General features: G+C 35.0%; 1 protein-coding gene across 2 annotated transcripts in view; it reads left to right on the top strand.

Annotated features, from left to right (window-relative positions):
• The window catches only part of LOC149791099 (uncharacterized), a 55,799-nt gene extending 33,630 nt beyond the window's left edge, over positions 1-22,169 (top strand). For both annotated transcript variants that reach the window (XM_089973017.1, XM_089973015.1), the window contains 5 exons: positions 2,110-2,306; positions 7,102-7,283; positions 8,283-8,461; positions 12,003-12,090; positions 17,313-22,169. In XM_089973017.1, coding sequence (XP_089829143.1) covers positions 2,110-2,306; positions 7,102-7,283; positions 8,283-8,461; positions 12,003-12,090; positions 17,313-17,554 — 888 coding nt within the window. In that variant the 3' untranslated portion in view covers positions 17,555-22,169. The remainder of the gene's footprint in view (positions 1-2,109; positions 2,307-7,101; positions 7,284-8,282; positions 8,462-12,002; positions 12,091-17,312) is intronic.
• The last annotated feature ends 2,963 nt before the right edge of the window (positions 22,170-25,132 follow it).

Raw genomic sequence — 25,132 nt, 5'->3', positions numbered from 1 at the left:
GTTGAGGTATTTTATGGGACTCATGACCTGTGCCTTAGAAGGGAACATGCCATGCTGAGCTACTTTGAGGTATTCATGACCTTTGCTATATAAGGGAACATGCCATATTGAGGTATTCTATGGGACTCATGACCTGTGCCTTGTAAGGGAACATGCCATGCTGAGCTACTTTGAGGTATTCATGACCTTTGCTATATAACATGCCATGTTGAGGTATTTTATGGGACTCATGACCTGTGCCTTGTAAGGGAACATGCCATGCTGAGCTACTTTGAAGTATTCATGACCTTTGCTATAAAAGGGAACATGCCATGTTGAGGTATTTTATGGGACTCGTGACCTGTGCCTTGTAAGGGAACATGCCATGCTGAGCTACTTTGAGGTATTCATGACCTTTGCTATATAAGGGAACATGCCATATTGAGGTATTCTATGGGACTCATGACCTGTGCCTTGTAAGGGAACATGCCGTGCTGAGCTACTTTGAAGCATTCATGACCTTTGCTATCTAAGGGAACATGCCATGTTGAGGTATTTTATGGGACTCATGACCTGTGCCTTGGAAGGGAACATGCCATGCTGAGCTACTTTGAGGTATTCATGACCGTTGCTATATAAGGGAACATGCCATGTTGAGGTATTTTATGGGACTCGTGACCTGTGCCTTGTAAGGGAACATGCCATGCTGAGCTACTTTGAGGTATTCATAACCGTTGCTATATAAGGGAACATGCCATGTTGAGGTATTTTATGGGACTCATGACCTGTGCCTTGTAAGGGAACATGCCATGCTGAGCTACTTTGAGGTATTCATGACCTTTGCTATGTAAAGGAACATGCCATGTTGAGGTATTTTATGGGACTCATGACCTGTGCCTTAGAAGGGAACATGCCATGCTGAGCTACTTTGAGGTATTCATGACCTTTGCTATATAAGGGAACATGCCATATTGAGGTATTCTATGGGACTCATGACCTGTGCCTTGTAAGGGAACATGCCATGCTGAGCTACTTTGAGGTATTCATGACCTTTGCTATATAACATGCCATGTTGAGGTATTTTATGGTACTCATGACCTGTGCCTTGTAAGGGAACATGCCATGCTGAGCTACTTTGAAGTATTCATGACCTTTGCTATAAAAGGGAACATGCCATGTTGAGGTATTTTATGGGACTCGTGACCTGTGCCTTGTAAGGGAACATGCCATGCTGAGCTTCTTTGAGGTATTCATGACCTTTGCTATATAAGGGAACATGCCATACTGAGGTATTCTATGGGATTCATGACCTGTGCCTTGTAAGGGAACATGCCATGCTGAGCTACTTTGAGGTATTCATGACCTTTGCTATATAACATGCCATGTTGAGGTATTTTATGGGACTCATGACCTGTGCCTTGTAAGGGAACATGCCATGCTGAGCTACTTTGAAGTATTCATGACCTTTGCTATAAAAGGGAACATGCCATGTTGAGGTATTTTATGGGACTCGTGACCTGTGCCTTGTAAGGGAACATGCCATGCTGAGCTTCTTTGAGGTATTCATGATCTTTGCTATATAAGGAACATGCCGTGTTGAGTTATTTTGCAGGCTTCATGACCTGTGCCTTGTAAGGGAACATGCCATGCTGAGCTACTTTGAGGTATTCATGACCACTGCTATATAAGGAACATGCCATATTGAGGTATTTTATGGGATTCATGATCTGTGCTTTATGAAGGAAAATGCCATGTTGAGGTAATCTATGGGATTCATGACCTGTGCTAGATGAAGGAACATGCCATACTGAGGTACTTTGTGAGATTCGTGAGCTATACTCTATGCTTATGACCTGTATTATATAAGTGAACATGTGCTGAGGTAATTTATTCTGAGACACTAATTAGGGACAACTTAGTTTAAATCTAGTTTAAAAGCAATTATTAATTACCAGTGAAGAATCGAATCATGCTCAGTGCATTCTGTTAGCACTTACTGACTGAATTTTAATAGATCAAGCCAATGATTAATGTGTTGTTGCTAACATGGGCTTTCAAAGTTAGTGCTTTTCAAGGAACATAAATTGGCAACATCTTGATTCACCTGTCGATTATATTTTCCTATTTCAGATTGGTCTCAGACAAAGCAAGTTGACCAACTACCTGGATCGTGACACTGTATATTATCCTGGTTGTTATGTGCTTGGCCCAGATTCAAAGTTCATGTATTTTCCAACAACAGCCCAAGATGTGACACTGACAGTTAATGTATTCACCACTGATACTGTCATAATTACCATCAGATTTAGCTTGCAGTATTTTATCAGGTATATTTTGTTCTGAAATGAATGAGTTTAATTGTATATAGTTTATTTGGTCCACCTCTCAATACAGTTGATTCTATCAGTAAAAGAGAATTTCTGTGTACTGTTTTTCTCAAGCTTTATTTCAGTCAATATTAATTTTCAGGTTTTCACTATGAAAGTTGGCACCACTGCTTATTGTAAATGATACCTGCTTTTAGAATCAGTTGTCAACAGCAAATAATTCATCTAAATCAGTTTTCTCAGTAACAAGCCTCAGTGTTAAACTGACACCAGTAATTACAAGGTTAAACCTGGCACCACTGAATGTAAGGTTAAAACTGGCACCACTACTTACGAAGTTAAAAGTGGTACCACTGATTATAAGGTTAAAAGCAGCACCACTGCATATACAATTAAATTTGGCACCACTGAATATAAGATTAAAACTGGTACCAATGCATGTCTAGTTAAAAATTGGTACCACTGCTTATAAACTTACCACTGGCACGTGCTAAAACTGGCACAAATACTTACAAGGTTGAATCTGGCACCACTACTTCCAAAGTTAAAATTGGCACACTGCATATAAGGTTAAAACAAGCACTGCTACTTACAAAATTAAAACTGGTACCACTGTTTATAAACTTACCACTGGCACATGCTAAAACTGGCACAACTACTTACAAGGTTGAATATGGCACCACTACTTTTAAAGTTAAAACTGGCACCACTGCATATAAGTTTAAAACAAGCACCACTGCTTATAAATTTAAAACTGGCACCACTGCATATAAGGTGAAAACAAGCACCACTGCATTAAAATTTAAAACAAGCACCACTGCTTATAAATTTAAAACTGGCATCACTGGATATAAGATTAAAACTGGCACCACTGCTTATAAATTTAAAACTGGCACCACTACATATAAGATTAAATCTGGCACCACTGCATATAAGATTAAATTTGGCACCAGTGCATATAAGATTAAGACTTGTACCACTGCTTATAAATTTAAAACTGGCACCACTGCATATAAGATTAAATCTGGCACTACTGCATATATAGTTAAAACTGGCACCACTGCATATAAGATTAAATCTGGCACCACTGCATATAAGATTAAATCTGGCACTACTGCATATAAGATTAAAACTGGTACCACTGCTTATAAATTTAAAACTGGCACCACTGCATATAAGATTAAAACTGGCACCACTGCATATAAGATTAAATCTGGCACCACTGCTTATAAGATTAAATCTGGCACTACTGCATATATGATTAAAACTGGCACCACTGCATATAAGATTAAATCTGGCACCACTGGATATATAGTTAAAACTGGCACCACTGCATATAAGATTAAATCTGGCACTACTGCATATATGATTAAAACTGGCACCACTGCATATAAGATTAAATCTGGCACTACTGCATATATGATTAAAACTGGCACCACTGCATATAAGATTAAATCTGGCACCACTGGATATATAGTTAAAACTGGCACCACTGCATATAAGATTAAATCTGGCACTACTGCATATATGATTAAAACTGGCACCACTGCATATAAGATTAAATCTGGCACTACTGCATATATGATTAAAACTGGCACCACTGCATATATAGTTAAAACTTGTACCACTGCTTTTACCACATGCTAAAACTGGTATAACTACTTACAAGGTTGAATCTGGCACCACTGCATATAAGGTTAAAATACATTTAAGGTTGAAAACTGGCACCACTGCTTACAAGGCAATGACATGTAATTTATTTTGCACTGATTTATGTTTTTTTCTTCTGAATGTGAAGATTCCTAGTGAATAGTTTTTCTGTATTGATTCTCACTTTGAATTTGGCTGTTCAGAAAGTTGTCATTTGTAGTAAACTTCGTTTTGAAATTGACCTTTTTTTTTTTTTACAAGGATTACTTTATTTAGTGGTCTTAGTTAACCACTTTAGGTCTGAAGCACTATTTTTGTAATTGTTTTAAAAACATGGATGAATTAATGTGAACACAAAGATGAGACTTTTATGAATGAACTAAAATCATTAATTTCATACCATTCATTGTTGCAACTAAATTCAGATGCAAGTTTTTTAATTTTGTTTAACATATATTCATCATTCTGATAATAGTCTTAACATTCAGTTCTTCATATATCAACCATTCAGATGGAAGATTTTACATTTTCTTTTGAAGCTTTTATTGACATAAGATAGATGTGACATACATACATGCAATGCATATTTGTTCCATATACAATTATTGACAAAAAATTCTTTACACATAAACTATTCTTATGCTAGTTTTCACATTTGGTTCAGAACATATCAGCCATTCTTATATATTTAGTACTATGAGTTCACTATGTTTCCTGAGTACCTATTTTTGTGGGGTACTGATTTTCTTGGATTTCATGGCTACTGATTTTTGCGGGGTACTGATTTTTTGGGATTTCATGGGTACTGATTTTTTGGGATTTCATGGGTACTGATTTTTGCTTGGTACTGATTTTTTTGGATTTCATGGGTACTGATTTTTGCAGGGTACTGAATTTCTTGGATTTCATGGGTACATTATTTTGTGAGGTACTGATTTTCCTGGATTTTGTGGGTACTGATTTTTATGGAGTACTAATTTTCTTGGATTTCATGGGTACTTATTTTCTTGGAATTCATGGGTACTGATATTTGTGAGGTACTGATTTTGTTGGATTTCATGGGTGTTGATTTTTGTGAAATATCCATTTACTTGGATTTAACGGGTACTGATATTTGTGGGGTACTGAATTTCTTGGATTTCATAGGTTCTAATATTTGTGGAGTACTGATTTTCTTGGATTTCATGGGTTCTGATATTTGTGGAGTACTGATTTTCTTGGATTTTATGGGCACTGATATTTGTGGGGTACTGAATTTCTTGGATTTCTTGGGTACTGATTCTTGTGGAATAATGATTTTCTTGGATTTCATGGGTACTCATATTTGTGTGATGAATACCAAATACGTGCTGGAGACAGTGAAGTAACATATCATCGCCTCTTATGTCAGATACCACAGACAAGTCAAGGAGGGTGAGGACTGCAATATTTCTGCTGTCCAAAGCTGAGAGAAGGTTATTAGCTACTCTCAGAAGGGCAATTTTAGTACTATGGTGAAGGCAATATGTGGACTGTACTTTACTAAAAAGACTATTTGAATTCAGTACTATGTTGAAGGCAATATGCGCACTGTACTTTACTAAAAAAGACCATTTGAATTCAGTACTTTGTTGAAGGCAATATGCAGACTGTACTTTACTAAAAAGACTATTTTAATTCAATACCATAGTGAAGGCAACGTGTGGACTGTACTTTACTAAAAAGACTTTGAATTGAGATGAGATCTAAGTTGGGATAGAAAAGCTTTTTCAGATGAGATCCAAGTTGGGATGGAATAACTTTTTCTAAGATTTCTGACATGAAAGAGAGGTTAGAAACATGGTGGTATTTCTTTAAATCATCATGGTCATGCGTCTGTTTCTTCAACACAAGCTTTACAATGGCAGTTTTGAAAAATTATGGGAATTCTCCAGTGGAATTCTCCAGTGGAGAGAGAAGTATTGATAATGATGGTTAGTGAGGAAAAGTCGGAATCTTAGAACTCAAGCAGCAGTGATGTCGGAATTAGATCTAGTTCACATGACTTCGAGGTAATCTTCATCAATTGTTTGTACCAAATCCAATGAGACAGGTTCAAATGCTGTTAAAGGTTGCCTTGTATATTCCGTATCACAACTGTAAGGTAATGATGAGTGAATTGAAGTTGTGTTATCAGGCTTGTTTCTAGTGGATTGAATTTTGTCACAGATGAAATTTGCAAACAGGTCCATAAGGTCATCTGGAGAAAAGGTTGTTGGAATTTGTGTACATTTTTTCCTTGACATTAGCTTGACCCTGATCTCAAATAGCTCTTTGAAGCTAGAAGTTTTGGTGATTTTAAAACAGTAATAGGCTGATTTTACTGCATGAACAAATGTGTATCCAAAATTAGCCATTTTATTTGCAATATTTGCATTGGGATCCTTTGTAAATAAAAGACTTTTATTTAAATCATTATCTAATCAGATGTGAAACATTTCTGACAGAGGTGAGGCAAAAGTATGCAGTAAAGAGACTGGCTTTTGTTTATTGCACTAATTTTAATTGAAAGCAAACTTCACCCAGGTGGCCGAGTGGTCTATAGCACTCACCTTTACAGATTACTAATATCTCACTTCTGTCTGCATTGGTTCTAGTCTCTTGCTCAGCCAACATGGGTATGTGAGAAAACTTGCCAGTAGCTTCCCGTGAGTTGGTTCATTCCAGGGTTTTCAGGGTTCATCATTCACTAAATGTACTGACTGACATGTATAGTGTTAAACCAAAAACAATCATCCAACCAACCAGTGTGTCTGGGGTGTTTGTGTGTGTGTGTGGGGTGTACCCAAAGGAATGATACTTGCTTGTAGAAACTATCAAGATCACCTTGCTTTCCCTTAATCAGATACACAGACCCCTAGCAATGATACATGTTGGAATATTCCCCCCCCCCCCCGGATAGATAGACTGTTAGAAATAATCCATGTTCAGACACATCAGTACCACCTGTTTCACCCTTTAGAGACTTAGTTCCACTTCTTACCTTATCAGAGATATATCAAGGAATTTTTGTACAACAATGTTCCTTTCTGCAAAAAAACTTTGACTTCCACCAAAAAAATTTATCAGAAGTTTGTTATTAGTGTCATCATACTGGCAAGATAAAAATTGTTTCCATATTTTGTAGGCCAGCTGAGGTTGGGCAGCTACATTTAAAGTATGGTGTTGACTATGACGCTGTGATAAGGAAAGTTATTGTGGCAGTAATCAAAAATGAGGCAGCAGTTGGAGTGACTGTAGAGCAGTTCAGATTTAACAGGACCGCTTTGGGAAGAAATTTTTTCAATACCCTTAGGTTAAAGCTTGGAGGTAATTTCTAGATCAGTTTCTAAATTATCCAAGATTTATAGTACAGCAAACTTTTTTTCACTAATGAATGGTAAAACATAGGTATTACTTTAATAGCAATGACACAGGTATCAACAATAGTCACACAAATAGCATCAACAGTAGTCACATAGATGGCATCAAAGTTAGTCATATATCATCTACGTCAGTCATCATATTCAATGGATTATCAACAGTAGTCACATCTTTCACATCAGTCATTATATTCAACTGATTGGCATCAATAAGAGTCACATGAATGGCATCAACATTAGCTACATTAATGGCATCAACAGTAGTCACATATCTTCGACATCAGTCATTATATTCAACTGAATGGCATTGATAAGAGTCACATAAAGACATCATCAGTAGCTACATGAATGGCATCAACAGTAGTCACATATCTTCTACATCAGTCACTGTATTCAACTGAATGGCATTGATAAGAGTCACATAAAGACATCATCAGTAGCTACATGAATGGCATCAACAGTAGTCACGTATCTTCTACATCAGTCACTGTATTCAACTGAATGGCATTGATAAGTCACATAAATGACATCATCAGTAGCTACATGAATGGCATCAACAGTAGTCACATATCTTCTACATCAGTCACTGTATTCAACTGAATGGCATTGATAAGAGTCACATAAAGACATCATCAGTAGCTACATAAATGACATCATCAGTAGTCACATATCTTCTACATCAGTCACTGTATTCAACTGAATGGCATCAATAAGAGTCACATAAATGACATCAACAGTAGTCACATATCTTCTACACCAGTCACTGTATTCAACTGAATGGCAAAGGCAAATTGATTGATTTTATTATTAGTATAGTTTGTTGATATTTGAATTATGGAGAAAACCATAATGTATTGCTTATCAAGAATATCACCATAGTCATTTTCATTTCTTCTTTATCTGCATGACCAAAACTCAGTCAATGTTTTTGTGTTTATGTTGCTAGGCAACTGCTGTCCAAACTGTTGTACCACTGGATGCAATGGAGATTCTTTTTGTGGTCTTTGTCAGTCAGAAGGATCCTGTCACCGTGGTTATCACATAGACATTCACAACTTTTATCTACTGGATGTGAAGATTCCTAGTGAAGTGTTTGAGCGTTACCTTCGCAGAGTCATATTGCAGGTAAAATCAGATGTCTGTCTGTCCTTGGATCAAGGTGAAAATAAAAAGTAGTGGATTATATATTGTTTGTAGCCAAGGGGTAAAATCAAGACTATTCTTGAATGAAATTTGAGATAAAAGTAATGAATTAAATATTATTTGTAGCCTGAAGGTAAAGTCAAGACCATTTTTGGATGAAATATAAGATAAAAGTAATAAATTAAATCCTGTTTGCAGCTAGGAAAAATGTAATAACATACCTACAGCATCTAGCCTAGTTTTCGTTACCACAGAATATCAGATCTTCACTACAATGTGGATGAATGGCAAATACACAAAACAAAACTTTTCCTGCAAACATATGCCCATGAAGGGGTTAAAGTTCAGGGACTTGGCTCTTGTTATTTACTGGGTTACTCAAACCCGTCTTTGGAGGAAAAGATGATTTTTACATATAGTCGGCTTCTGATATGAGAAACTAATATCTGCAGCTAATATTAATATATATATATATATATATATATATATATATATAATCAATTAATTAAACATTATCGTGTTAAAATTATACAAAATAAATAATTTTTGTAAAGATTTATGGGCATGTGGATATATGAGGTTCATTATATGAATAATTGAAAAGTCAAAACATTCTGTGACACACGTCTTGCCTTTGGAAATGTCATCCAAACATTTTATTTATATTCATAGCAACATGTACACATTCAAAAAAAAAATAAATTCGTTAGTTTAATGCCCAGTCTTCTGTGCACATCCATGATGGGGCATCATCAGATTCTGTATTGTATAATTTTGAGTGCTCTCCACTGGGTTAATGTACCACATTTTTCTTCTTGTGTATACATGAGAGTTCTTTTAACAGATGGTTGCATATTTGATTCTGGTACTTTCAGAGACAGAAAGCAACATAAATTATGTGGATTCTGGATTTAATATCGTAGCTTGTCTCTGTCCTTGTAAAAGAAATGGTAGACTAGATTCTGAATCAGAATCACTGGTGCTAGAAGATGTATCTTTGTCCTCGGATTTATCAGAAGACCTCAGTTCCTTCTTTCATGGTCTTTTACTGGCCTTGTCATTTATATCTTATCATTCTGTTTATGGCAGTGAAATTGAGGGTAACAGCAAATTATGATGGAAAGTTCGACAATTGCCACAACCAGCTTCTCGTATATAAATACATCATTTAATTGGGTGCTCATCGTGTAAATCTCTTTTAGACAGCAAGTGCCAGCTTTCTTTTATTGTTAAGATGTACATTCTTGACTTAAACTTTATCACCTACATCAAGAAAAGACTCTCACATTCCTGTCATATATATTTTTGTGTCATCTGTCTGATTTATTGGCTTCAGAAGGAGCATTGACATAGGCAACCTTAATCTGTCCTTGAGTTTAGCTGCCTTCACCTTTGTTTACAGTTTCACTAGAAGATACTCCAAAGCATGCATAAACTGCCAGCCTTGCATGTCAACCACATATGAGAAAATAGGGGGAATAACTCACACTTTCCTGTTTGGTAGCATTATATACATGTACTAAAGGGATCTGCCTGGAGGACTTCCTCCAAAGAGCAATGGAGCATATTGCATAGTGTATGGTTCAATCTTTCTCTCATTCCGTTATTCATGTGTGATAAGGAATGGTCTTACTTTGCACAACTCCTGCTATCTTTGCACAACTCCTGAATGATAACTGATTTGACATTTCTCCCTTGATTTCTAAGAGTCTTAGTAGGGAAGCCATGGTGAACAGTACATTTGTCAAATAATACTTTGGGTGTTGTATTTGCAGTCAAATATTTGGTGGGTATGGCTTGAGCATATCGAGTAAAATGGTCAGTCATGATTAGAATATGTTCTAGTGAGAGATAGTTGAGGCTAACCAACTCCAAGGGTGAAGTTGACTGAATGTTTACAAGTGATGTTGGCTTATTAACTTTTGGGATCTTTCTCCTAATGAAATGTTTACAAGTTTGTTTTTTATTTTTCTCTGTCTTCTGGTCTGTTCAGGGCCAGAAAAATCTGCCATTAATAAGGGACAGGGCACAGTCTCTAACTTGATGGCTATGTCATCATGTAAGACCTTATGACAGTAAAGAAAGGACTAGTTGGAATGCCCTCTTGCCAATAATGTTGCTACTTGTTCAGATTCATTCATTTATATAGCAGATTCTTCACTGTATAGCTTTTGCTCTTCCATGCTTTCCTTGATGGATGACATCCTTGCTCAACCAGTGATTTTACTCTACTCAGATCTGCATCCACACTTTGCTGTGGTCTCATAAATCAATGCTGACTTCTGCTTGAACTTCAGCTGTTTCAATGAATGTATCCTCTCCAGTGTTGGTATTGCAGTTCACCAAAGGAACTGTATGGTAGTTGATGATGGCCTGGAAAATAGCCTTGATAACCTCTTGGAACATATCTAATCTGGTGACCATATCTCTGTCCCCTTGACCAGCTCGCTGCTGTTGTCTACCATTTGAGTATCCTAAAGCCTCTCCAATTTTATCTGCCTTTTTATTTGATTCTCCATCTTACTCATGAGGTTCAGTTGTTGAGAGGAAATATCTTTGATGTCAATGGAAGATTCTTTGTTTTATTCTGCTGTCAACACATGCTGCTGGGCAGTCTTACCTTTTCTCCACTTAATTAACTCTATCAGATCCTGACAACTCTTCCACACCTCCCCGAGTAATACATCAAATTCTTTGATTTGTATTTGTGCCAGAATGCATTTATCAGCCTTTCACTAATTAATCAATCCCAAAACTTGTTCAGCATGTAATCTTTGGATGATTGTCTTATTTCAACTGCTCTTTGGAGGAGGTACCCTAGGTAATATACCCAAGCCAAATATTTCACAAAAATGAACACATACTCTGCCTCTTTTTCCTTGTGACAAGCCAGAATATTACGTGACAGATTCTGTCTTGCGTTTCTTTGACCAACCAAATACCCAGTTACCATGAAGATCAACCTCTGATGTTTAGCCAAATATGTTGCCTGACTATCTTTGGCACCAACCGCTGAGTTCTGTTGCTTTTAACAAGCCAAACTATTACACCACCACCATAAACATTAAACTCTCCCTTCTATTTATTTTGACAGCCAAAATCCCCAGCTACAGCTGTTTTGTTTTTGAAGCCATTTTGAACTTAACATTATTGGTTTGCTTTTGGTACTTAGAAGATAAGTTATTGACTTCCAGATAACCTTACTGGTATTGGTACTATTTACATACCTATAATGTTCTGCTTTGACTAATTAATAATGAAACATGGTAAAGACTGATTGACTAATTACTAATGCTGCATGGTAGGGTCTAATTGACTAATAAATAATGCTACATGGTAGGTACTAATGACCAATTAGTATTGCTTCTTGGTATAGACTATTGCATAACTTACACCCTGGCACAAAGCACAAAGTAAAGGTTGTTGATGTGATACAACACCTTTTTCATAATTTTGTAACTGGGTTCCGCTTTTTTTAATTTCATATGTCTTTCAAACAGATAATGTTTTTATCTCCTACTAGGTTCAAGAAGAGACTGAGGTTTTCAATCAAGAACGTACTGTATTGCAGAATGAGACAGCTATGTTGGCACAACGATTCCAAAATGAGGGTAATGGATTCACTCTCAATTTCTCATCTTGTATTTCCCATATGAATTTTTTTAAAAATTGTTAAGATTCTAAGTGAAAAATCAGACTGCCTGAACATGTATTTAAATCTAGAGCATTCTCAAAAATATGGAGTTGAAGCTAGTCCGATGCAAAAAATATGGAATTAAATCTGGTCCATTGTCAAGAATAAGTACTTAGATCTAGTCCATTGTGAAGAATATGGACTTACATATAGTCCGTAGTCATGAGCATGGACTGGTATCTAGCCAATAGTGAAGAAAATTTCAGTATGACCATTAAACTTCAGTCATCTGAGACAAGCAAAGAGCCAGGTTTCCAGGTCATTGAGCAGTGTTATTTATATCAATATTATGTGTATTATCATTAATGATTAAAGTTTGTAATGGTTATTTAGTTAATAACATCTTAATTATCAACTTTCCCCAGTGATCATAACTTTGCACTTTAAAGATGATTTATTCTTGTATAATGCATAAATTCATTCATAAAGTTCCAAGGTTGTGTTGTGCTGTTGTTTAAGTCAGCATAACATGATTCTGATTTCAGGACTTGAGTTATGAAAGGCTAGGTTGACCTGATTCATGATTAGCTAGTGTAATCCACTTGACCTTGTTTACAGTTGAGATTATTAATTATGAATTTTGAAACTACATCTTAGCTTTGTATATAAAAATATTTGCTGGAGAATTACACATTCCTATTATTATTATCAGTCTTGGAATATATTTAGTTCTCTTTGCTTGAGGGGATGCATTTATTTAATTCAATTATTTATTAGGTTTACAAATTGCTTGAACTATTCAGATTTTGGAATATAAGTGTGACAGAGTCACTGTGAATGCATTTCAAGACATTTTAGGATTATATCAGTGTGATGATTTATTCATTATTATTGGTACACCAATACAGTAGTAAACACAATTTGGAATACCACTGGATCTCATTTGGATTACTCAGTACTTTTAGACTTGATAGAAGATAGAACTTTCATTGACCTCTTCGGATTTCATTCACCAAAGTGTAAGTTTTTTTCACATCCCTTTGTAATTTAGGGAAATAAATTACATTTTCCATTTTACAAAACTTGTTTTTTTTTTAAATACAAAACTAGTTGTTTTTTGCTCTTATTTTGTTACTTATAAGACCATGGAATTGTAACAGCAGCTGGTTAATAATGAACGAATAATCAAATGTTTGCAATAACTTCATATCTATTTGTATTGAAACAATTATGGGAATAATTTTAATGAAAATGTAAAAACTGTATACCAAACCAATTATATCAAGCATTCAATTTTATCATTGGTCATCAATTTTATAGCAGTGGAATCAAACAGATGTTCCTTATGTTAAAACTTGTTTTAGCAGAACTTCTAATACATTAGTGGCTATATATTGCCTTTAAAATGGGAGCTAAGTGCCTTTCCCAAGGACACACCTAGGCTCCCTCCTCATTTTAGAATTTATAAAAGTCTGAGAAAGATTTTGCCATTGTCAGAAATTTTAAAAAATGTTAGAACATTATATATGGATACCATATTTACTATACACACAAGTCGAATCCAAGTGCAAGCTGCATAGTCCCACATGTGCCAACACATGATGAAGTTTGTTAAGACTAATAGGTAAAACAGACACATAGACCCAGATATACCAGCACATGATGCAGTTTGTTAGGACTATTAGGTAGAATGGACACATAGACCCAGATGTGCCAGTACATGATGCAGTTTGTTTTGACTAATCGGTAGAACAGACACATAGATCCAGATCTGCGAGTGCATGATGCAGTTTGTTAGGACTAATATATAGAACAGACACATAGACCCAAATCTGCCAGCACATGATGCAGTTTGTTAGGACTAATATATAGAACAGACACATAGACCCACATATGCCAGCACATGATGCAGTTTGTTAGGACTAATATATAGAACAGACACATAGACCCAAATCTGCCAGCACATAATGCAGTTTGTTAGGACTAATAGGTAATACAAACACATAGACCCAGATCTGCCAGTACATGATGCAGTTTGTTAGAACTACCAAGTAGAACAAACACATAGACCCAGATCTGCCAGCACATGCTGCAGTTTATTAGGACTAATGGGTAGCACAAACGCATAGATCCAGATCTGAAGCACATGCTGCAGTTTGTTAGGACTAATAGGTAAAACAGACGCATAGACCCAGATCTGCCAGGGCATGCTGCAGTTTGTTCGGACTAAAAGGTAGAACAGACGCATAGACCCAAATCTGCTAGTACATGATGCATCTTGGTAGGACTAATAGGTAAATCAGACACATAGACCCAAATCTGCTAGTACATGATGCATCTTGGTAGGACTAATAGGTAAATCAGACACATAGACCCAAATCTGCTAGTACATGATGCATCTTGGTAGGACTAATAGGTAAATCAGACACATAGACCCAAATCTGCTAGTACATGATGCATCTTGGTAGGACTAATAGATAAATCAGACACATAGACCCAAATCTGCTAGTACATGATGGATCTTGGTAGGACTAATAGGTAAATCAGACACATAGACCCAAATCTGCTAGTACATGATGCATCTTGGTAGGACTAATAGGTAAAACAGACACATAGACCCAAATCTGCTAGTACATGATGCAGTTTGTTAGGACTAATAGGCCAAACAAAGAACATAAAACCTGATCAATAGGTGCATTATACAGTATCTGTCACCAGTTTGACAGTAATACTTTTAATAGAAACAATTTTTAAAATGTTTCACTAGATTTATTTTAACTTTTTTTTAAAGCTGATTATACCCATTTATTAGCAGTGTCATAATGTTGGAACATTGTACAACAAGGCCTCATAACTTATAACAGACACATACACATACTATACAAACATTCCCAGACTAAAAACCACACACACAAACACCATACAAAAGGTTCCCCAAAAACTGAGGCCACACACATGTATGCAGTACAAAACATTCCCACTTTCAAAACCACACACACAAAGAAACACAATACAAATGTCAAAACATCTGAAGTTACACACACACAAACTCACCCATGACAATATGTATGCTTTCTTGAGGTTCTCTTTGAGAATGAGTCAGCCCAAGAACCACAATGACTAGTGTTATCATGCTTATAATGGGAGTTATGCAAATGACTTGCATTTTAATGCTTTTAATTGGAATTTCACAAGTGACTTGTGTTATCATGCTTTTAATGGAAGCCATGCAAGTGACTAGTATTATCATGCTTGGAGTCATGCAGGTGTAGTGTCATAATGCTTTTAATTGGAGTTTTACAAGTGACTAGAGTTATCATGCTTTTAATGGGAGCCATGGAATTGACTAGTGTTATCATGCTTGGAGTCATGCAGGTGACTAGTGTCATAATGCTTTTAATTGGAGTCATGCAGGTGACTAGTGTCATAATGCTTTTAATTGGAGTTTTACAAGTGACTAGAGTTATCATGCTTTTAATGGGAGCCATGGAATTGACTAGTGTTATCATGCTTGGAGTCATGCAGGTGACTAGTGTCATAATGCTTTTAATTGGAGTCATGCAGGTGACTAGTGTCATAATGCTTTTAATTGGAGTTATGCAAGTGACTAGTGTTACCATGCTTTCAATGGGAGTCACGCAAATGACTTGCATTATAATGCTTTTAATTGGAGTTTTACAAGTGACCATTGTCATAATTCCTTTAATGGGAGCCATGCAAGTGACTAGTGTTACCATGCTTTCAATGGCAGTCATGCAAGCTTTTAGTGTTATCATGCTTTCAATTGGAGTCATGCAGGTGACTAGTGTCATAATGCTTTTAATTGGAGTTATGCAAGTGACTAGTGTTACCATGCTTTCAACGTGAGTCATGCAAATGACTTGCATTATAACGCTTTTAATTGGAGTTTTACAAGTGACTGGTGTCATAATGCCTTTAATTGGAGTAATGCAAGCGACTAGTGTTATCATGCTTTTAATTGGAGTCATGCAATTGACTAGTGTTATCATGCTTGGAGTCATGCAAGTGACTAGTGTAATCATGCTTTTAATGGGATTCATGCAAGTTTTTAGTGTTATCATGCTTTTAATTGGAGTCATGCAGGTGACTAATGTCATAATGCTTTTAATTGGAGTCATGCAGGTGACTGGTGTGAAATCACATTAATGGTTCTCATTAGCCAAAAACTTGAATTATGTACAAAGGATGCTTATGGTGTGGTCCAGAGTTCACTTCACACTGCAAGGTGAGCTTATGGTATGGTCCAGAGTTCACTTCACACTGCAGAGGTGAGCTTATGGTATGGTTCAGAGTTCACTTCACACTACAAGGTGAGCTTATGGTATGGTTCAGAGTTCACTTCACACTGCAAGGTGAGCTTATGGTATGGTCCAGAATTCACTTCACACTGCAAGGTGAGCTTATGGTATGGTCCAGAATTCACTTCACGCTGCAAGGTGAGCTTATGGATTATAAAGCAATGCCAGCTTATAGTATTTACAGTGTTTGCCTCACCAAATCATAAAGCAAAGAAAGCTTCTGCTATGGCCCCATATTGGTTTTACATAAAGCAATATCAGATTAGGGTTTGTCCCAATGTTTGCTTCATCACACAATATAGCAAAGTGAGCTTATGGTACTTGGATACAGTAAAAATGTTGTTCTTGAAAAAATATACTCTCATATAAATAAAGGTAATTTTGAATAATGTATGAGAAGACAACACATTTAAATTTTTCTCAATAGTGTATATTTCAGCTTGACCTACCTTCAAAATTTTGTTGATGTATCATTTTTTAGTCAGGAACATGCTTAATCCAAAGGCAAAAAAATAAAGCAGTATATTATCTTTCTTAATTTCTGACTAAATGTAAAATAAATAATTAAAATTAAATTATCAGCAAAGTCATAATTACACTGTCATTCAATTTCAGTAGTCTAGCTCAGCTGTTTAATTTTTTTTACAATCACGATATGTGTTTCTCTTTCAGTCTAGGAACACAACTGAACTATCTTCATAGTTAATGTATATTTGAACATACATATGTATGTCCCTTATATTCATTGTTACCTGTATCTTAGGGCTAACTCACTTTCAGTCAAGGAACACAACTGAACTATCTTCATTTGCATTGTATATGTCGACATTCATATGTATATTCCTCATATTTATAGTCTAGTTCTATCATTTTATTTCAGCCAATGAAATTATCTCAAACGGCTCAGCTGTAGGTAATGCAATTAGAACCATAGCAACAGCAAAACAAGAAATAGTGTATCAGTCTGCCTATGCAAGAGCACTAAAGCACCTCTACACAAGACTTGGTGTAACAAACGAGAGTCAGAGAGTCTCATTAATGATGATCAGAACGCTAGAAGATGCATCAGACAACCTTTACATGGGATATGGATATAATGTTTCCTATCTGTATTTGAATTGATACTTTTTAAGAAATAACAAGATTTAAATCCAGTGAAAAAAGCATAATATACATACATACATACATATATACATACATATATATATATATATATATATATATATATATATATATATATATATATATATATATATATATATATATAAACATAGAAATGCATCTTGAATGTTTGACATTTCTTCATTGACTTCTATAGATATCCTTCATGTTATTTGTGATGTTGTATTTTTAAGTCATAATACTCTTTATTATATAGTTCCTGTGGAGATATTAAAATATACCAGTGGGAGAAAATTGATAACACATTGGGGATATCACTTTTGGAACTACTTTATTTTCATTTAGGAAATATATTTGCCTTTATGTATATTATTTAAACCCGCATTTCCATATTTATGTCTATTTCATTTTGCTTCTTCTTTTGCCCCTTCTCTACCTCCCCTTCTCTCTCTCTCTCGGTCTGATATACAGATACAGATCTCAAAATATCTTAACTTTAGACACGATGTGTACTTTTATGCAATTGGTGAGGTGCCATAAAGAAATACATAAAACAAAATCCAAATAGCAAGACACAGACTTCAAGAACTAACTTTTTAATTAATTGTTTACATGAATCATGGAAAATTTTAGTGACTGAACTTGCATGACCTGTTGCTATGAGTCACTGATTACAGTATTGTGAGTCATCCATTACAGTATTGTGAGTCACCCATTACATTAATGTGAGTCACCCATTACAGTACTGTGAGTCACTAAGTACATTACTGTGAGTCACCCATTACAGCCCTGTGAGTCACCCAGTACAGTACTATGAGTCACATATTACAGTGTTGTGAGTCACACATTACAGTATTGAGTCACCCATTGCAGTACTGTGAGTCTCCCATTACAGTACTGTGAGTCACCCATTACACTATTGTAAGTCAGCCATTACAGTGATATGAGTCACTCATTACAGTACTGTGAGTCACCCATTACAGTACTGTGAGTCACCCATTACAGTGCTGTGAGTCACCCATTGCAGTGCTGTGGGTCACTCATTACAGTAATGTGAGTCATCCATTACAGTACTGTGGGTCACCCATTACAGTACTGTGAGTCGCCCATTACAGTACTATGTACATGTAATGCTCTACTATGACAAATGATACATATTTTTTTACAAACAAAGTTCATGATAAAATACACTGTAATAAAAAAAATGAAATAGCAATTTTAACTTGCATCACAATTGTGTTTGAAAATGATAAATCAGGTGTTGATTAGTTTTGATTGCCTGCATGGATTTAAGTCTTAGGCTTGGCTAATGTGGCTATGTGAGAAAGATTGCTAGTAGCTTCTCGTGGGTCGGTCGTTCTTCTCACCCTTTTCAGGGTTCTTTTTCCGGCAGTTATACTGGCCACCATGTATATCCTATGTTGTGCAGAAAAATGGTGTTAAACACTACAAGTTTTGATTGCACACCAAATTTAATTGACAATCGCAAAATGGACAGTTTCTACTACCAAGCTAGACTGTCTGCTTTTTAAGGCCACACAAAATTTGTGTTTTAAATATAGAAATAAAGAAAATGAAGAATGAAAATCCATATGTTCATAAACACACAATAATTTAAATCTTTCATTTAAATATGCTTTCTTCAGATACAACCAAACCATTCTTTCATGTTTCTCCATTATCTTAACAGTATCAATCTTTGCATGATTTGTGTTTGAAAATAAAATGACATCGTTTTTCTTGGAATACAGTCATTATTTTGATGAAATACACAATTAAAAGCATATGTACAGTCTAAACCTTTTAAATCTCTGTTCCAAAATTATTGTAAATTTTATTAATTTCATTTTAGCAATGTTGTAATGCAGCTGTTGTTTTCCATGACATATAATTTACAAAATCTCAATTCAGATCAATGGATTTTGCCTTTAAAATATATATAATTAAAGGAAAATCTACATTTTTAACTTGCGAAGTAGAAATATTTTTAATTGTCATGAGAGGCAACTCCTGACAAAACATTGTTTCTACATCAGTATATATCCATATATCTACTAAATAAGCCGTAGATATCCCCTGTATATTAATTCAAACATAAAGACTCATCATTCAGTAAAATAAATCATATGCTATCAAAACATATAATTTTATTCAATAGAAATAGTAATATGCAATGGAAATAAATCATTTCATATAATATAAATATATCATTGATGTATATATTATAAATATTTGATACCATAGAAATAATTTATATTTTGCATTACAATACATCATTTTTTGCAATAGAAATAGTTTCAAATCAAAACAGGCAATAGTTACAACCAAGTACAATGATTCATAAATATTTTACATGCCTTGAATACTTTCTGGCCGTGCAAGTGATGAATACAAAAAGAAAGAGGTCAAAACCTTAGTAGTTGGTGACATGTATTATGCACAGATCAAAACTCTTTTGAAGTTATCAGTTATAGGACACAAAAGGTCAATGATCAAAACCTAAGTAGTTGGGAATATGTATTATGCTGACATCTGTGACTTTCTGGATGTAGTAGTTAGGGACATGTCTCATGAATAATAAAGGCATAAGTAGTTATGGATATGCATGACACACACAAGACACACATTCTGCCTATTTCAGTGATAGAACACAAAAACTCAGTCATAATGACTTAAGTAGTTGGGGAATAAGCTCATAAGTACATTTCCAGTTTTCTACACAACATTAGAGAATTTCGAGCAGCAAAGGAAATTCATAAATATCTGTAAACTCATGAGAATCTCACTTTGTGTGTCAGGTCATGAGAATCTTACTGTCATTGTGTCAAATTGTAAGCATTTCACAATGTCAGATTATGAGAATATTATAATAACTGTGTCAGGTCATGAGAATCTTGCTGTCATTGTGTCAAATTGTAGGCATTTCACAATGTCAAATTATGAGAATGTTTTAATAATCTGTGTCAGGTCATGAGAGTCTCATTGTCTGTGTATCAGATTGTGAGAATCTCAAATTTTCCAATCATGATAATCTTGATTGTTTAGGTCATGAGAATCTCATGTATCAGATTCTGAGAATCTCATACATGTCAAATCATGAGAATCTCAGATGTCAGATCAAAAGAATCTCATGTGTCAAATCATGAGAATCTCATATGTGTTAGATAATGAGGGTATAAGCAATATTTTCATTCATCAAATAATTATAGGTTACTGCATTTGTATGGGAAAATATGAACAAGTTTTTCCGATGGAAATACTGCACGACCATGGCAGTGCAGTATATCCATCCAACAAAATGAGTTTTTATTTTCCCATACAAATGCAGTAACCTTTTTATTATATGCTCATTTTCTTATTCTACCTAATGCTTAACTATGTAAATAAAAATAAACAACACAAAACAAAGTAACTGAATGTTCCATATTCCAAACCAAATACACAAGTCCAGACTCATCATTACACAACAACAACATTATTAATGCGCACATCACTCCGCCCAGATAAATTTAGACTTAGTTACACACTCGACATAACTTTGGTCTACTTAAAATTAAAATTTGGAGTCATATTGTGAATGAATGCGCATTGCAACAACTTTTCTATTTGATCTGGAATGAATAGATTTTGGTATTTTTGTCGTTTCTGCGAAATTTCATGATTATTGAATGGATTTCAGCAGTTACAGAGCAGCGTGTTGACATCTGCAAGTGTGTTTCTGTTCTGTCATTGAATATTTGAAATCATAATGTGGGAAAAATATGAAGTCTTTCAATTATAATTATCAAAAAGCTGCTATGGAATATAATGTTTATTTCATTTTGAGTGCAGTAAGGAGGATGTAATTGCACTTGGAATATAGTCGAAATTACAGTACAATTTTGAAATGTGTAATCAAGCTTGAGAACTTATGACACGGCTCGTATAATTCGGATTTGCAGAACTAAGGAAGTACATTTTGAGGAAATTCAAGATGTAAAATTATAAGTATATTTTTTGCCATTCTTATTACCAGCTAAAGAAGACAGTTTATGCCTTGTCACTTGCATGTGATTTGTAGGTACCCACCAATTTTGAAATCTGGTGTCTATCGCCTGCCTAAATCCGAAACATATCAAAAAGTTAATGAGGAATGTAGCAAAGCAGCTGGTATGTGGCACTCCACGAAACATCTGGTTTACTTAATTCAGGAACAAATTTAATCAACCAAAACATAAAACACCTACGTGAGTGTACATGATTTTTTTTACAGTTCAAAAGTGCTGGCGTCTGCATGCATTGTTTGTTTACAATAGAAAGTAGTTCCTTTATGATTGCAATATGAAGTGCGCACGAGTTCAATATCATAAAATGCTGAACAATTCTGACAATATTAAGTTAACGGAGACAAAAATGAGCATCTAATAATACTCCTATATGGATACAAATTGTAAATAATATTTAAACTATCAATCTCTGTCACTGCTTACACTATTTATTTTTTTTACAATCTTTGACAGGGTCAGAAAACAACTTTGTGTCTTAGAAATTGAGCTGCAGTTGCATGCTGCATCTTTATTTTATTCCTACTATTTATATACTAGAATAAAAATAAATTCATATTGTTTGAAACAATCTTAATTCTTCCTTTTTTCTTATTTTATTATTTCCCTCATTCATGACTCAGTTTGATTGAGAAGTGCAAGCAGAGATCTTACATTGACTGAGGGAGGTATTCTTTGTTGTTCTTGTTGTGGGTTTAATGCCATTTTTCAGCACGTGATAGACTATATATGGCAGCCAGTATATTTAGTGGAGGAAGAATCAAGGAAAACCAGCAACCCAAGGGAATCTACTGGCAAGCTTTCAAAAACTTACATTGGCTGAGCCTGAGACTGAAACCCACACGTACATAAATATAAGAAAGAATAATAGTCACCTAATTAAGTTACAAGTAGAATATAATAAAAGAATGTTTCATATTTGATTCTGGTATTTGCCTCCTTTATCAGTAGGGATATTCGTGACTCCTGAAATAAAGCTAGTTAACCTCCACAAGTCAAAGGACAAGTTTAAGGCAATAAAATATTTCATTTATTGTTGTACATCATGGTATTTATAATCATACTACAGTTATAATTGGGACCAACAATTTAATGTTCTGAAGCATTGAACAATAAACGAGAAAATATCTTCTTCTGATTTACAGTAAAATAACACAATATTATATCAGTAATTATTAATTGAAAAGAATTTAAGTATCTTGAGATAAAAGAAAAGAAAATATCTTGGTACAAAATAAAATCACAGCCCCCCTCCCAATTAAGTGGTCAGTAGCTTACAGTAGATGAATTTGATATGTTAATACTAATTATTGTGTAAGTTGTTATCTAACACATAAACTAAAGTGGGATGATTAAGCTTTTACTACAAGGACATTGTGCAGACATTAGAGAACTTGTTGATAAAAATAAGATGTAATGATTCTGAAACCTACAATTCACTAGCTACACTACTGATAAATTTGGCAGGGAAACTGAATGTGATGCCATCATCAATAAGCATCTTGTCTAAACCAACTCGTAAAGTCATTGGCACTTTTGGGGCCTCAGGTGGCAGATTGGTCTAAGGCATTCACCTTTGAAGATCACTGACAACCCACCTCTGTCTTTGTCAGCTTGGCCAATGTGGGCAAGTGAGAAAGCTTGCCATTTGCTTCCTCAGGGTTTGTGGGTTTTTTCCAGGGTCTTCACAGTTTCTTCCTCCACCAAATATACTGGCCGTTACGTTAAGCCTATCATGTGTTGAAAGATGGCATTACCCCAGTAAAAACCAAGCCATATTAAATGGAATCTTTATTTATTGTTCTATAAACAATATATCCTATACACTTTTAAAAATATCTTCAAAACAAATAGGCATGAATGGTAAAAGTATACTCGTTCAAAGAAAAGGATATAATGAATTGTTTACCAGTTCTCTCTATTTCTGTCTGTCTATCTGTATCCCCTCCATCCGTTAAGTTTCTACGAGGTGCACCACATACTACCCCCAAGTACTACTAAGTAATCTCAGATATTAGTAGCTGAGGATCACAAAATAGACCCAAACTGGTGTCCAAAATAGACCCAAACTGGGGTCCTACATTAAAAATAGACCCAAACTGGGGTCTTACATTAAAAAGTGTCAAAGGATTATAAACCCAAATGAGAAATTAACATAGGCGACATCTTGGTTCATAGCTTAACTTTAAAAGTATAGCATGAGGTATCGGTCTGATCAGAAATGTATGACACCATAGGTTTATCATGTGCAATGAGTCTGTGTGTGTATAGAGGGAATTATGGGCTTGTCTGCTTTCTAAATAACAGACAAATTTGTTTATGCTTCATAAAGATCAGTACATAGACGTTGTGTATCTTAACATTGTCATGCAAAATGAAATATCATAAAGGAGACCTGTATAAAAAAGGGTTGAAAGTTCATCAGGACAGACTGAAAATTAAAATGAGGAAAAGTAATGGTGAAAAGTTTATAGTGACAAAGGATCAAATGTTTATATGGAGGAATGGGAAATGAGCATGACAACACCAGTTTCACATGAGCAGTCTTTATTTTTGCAGCAATATGTTTCTGTTTTGGAGGGAAATGTGAGTTTGTAAGTCTTGTCAACAGAGAAGATGGAAGTTTATCTGCACTATAAATTAAATGAAATGGTTTATTTTATTTTTTTGGATAACATATTTAACTTCTTTATCTTCCCATACCACCCTATTATCCTGCTTATAAAGTTAACATCTCTACTCCATTCTATAATATCCCTAACCCTTCCTACCCTCCTTTTTTCTAGAAACAAAAATACCATCCACATAATCTTAACATGTTAGTTGTCGATCTTCCAGCAACCATATATATACTATCCACTAACAAATTATCTACCATCAACACCTAATGATCTACTATTGACCAACCAATTATCTACTATCCTTGAACCAATTGTCTGCTGTCCACACTCAGTAATCTACAACCATCCAGCACTTAGTTGTCTAATATTCAGCACAAAGTTGTCTACTATCAACCAATCAATTTTCTAATATCCACTGCCAAAGTATCTCTTCTATACATCACCCAATTATCCACAATCGGTACCCAGTGATCATCTTTATCTAACAACCAATTATCTACCATCCAATGCCTAGTTATTTACTGTTTGTTGTGAGTCTATGTTCTTAAAATAGGTGACAGAAAAGGGTGTAAAGCAACAAAGTTTGTAAAATTAAATAATTTATTTCTGTAAAATACAAAAGTGAAAGAAAAAAGAACTTACGGTATTGCGCATTAAATCCTAAAACAGTCCTAGAATTTCAGAAAAAAATAATTTAAAGTCCTGAATAAAATTTAGTAGTAGTCCAAATTAACTCCAAACCTGAAGGTGTTGATGTGTCTGTTGTAGCTTGTATAATGCTGATGTGTCATCATTCGTTTGTTGAATCACAGTAATATAATTCAAGGTTTGAATTCACTCTAAATTTTAGTGATTGTCTCTGTCCAAGAATTTTATCAGAGTACTTTTGTATTTCCAGAGAAAATAATCATTTG

Source organism: Sinohyriopsis cumingii, chromosome 10 (genome assembly GCF_028554795.1).
Source record: "Sinohyriopsis cumingii isolate HCF-2022 chromosome 10, ASM2855479v2, whole genome shotgun sequence".
In the NCBI taxonomy this organism is placed as follows: domain Eukaryota; kingdom Metazoa; phylum Mollusca; class Bivalvia; order Unionida; family Unionidae; genus Sinohyriopsis; species Sinohyriopsis cumingii.
The sequence above is the reverse complement of the archived record's forward strand: the minus strand, read 5'-3'. Positions and strand labels throughout refer to the sequence as shown.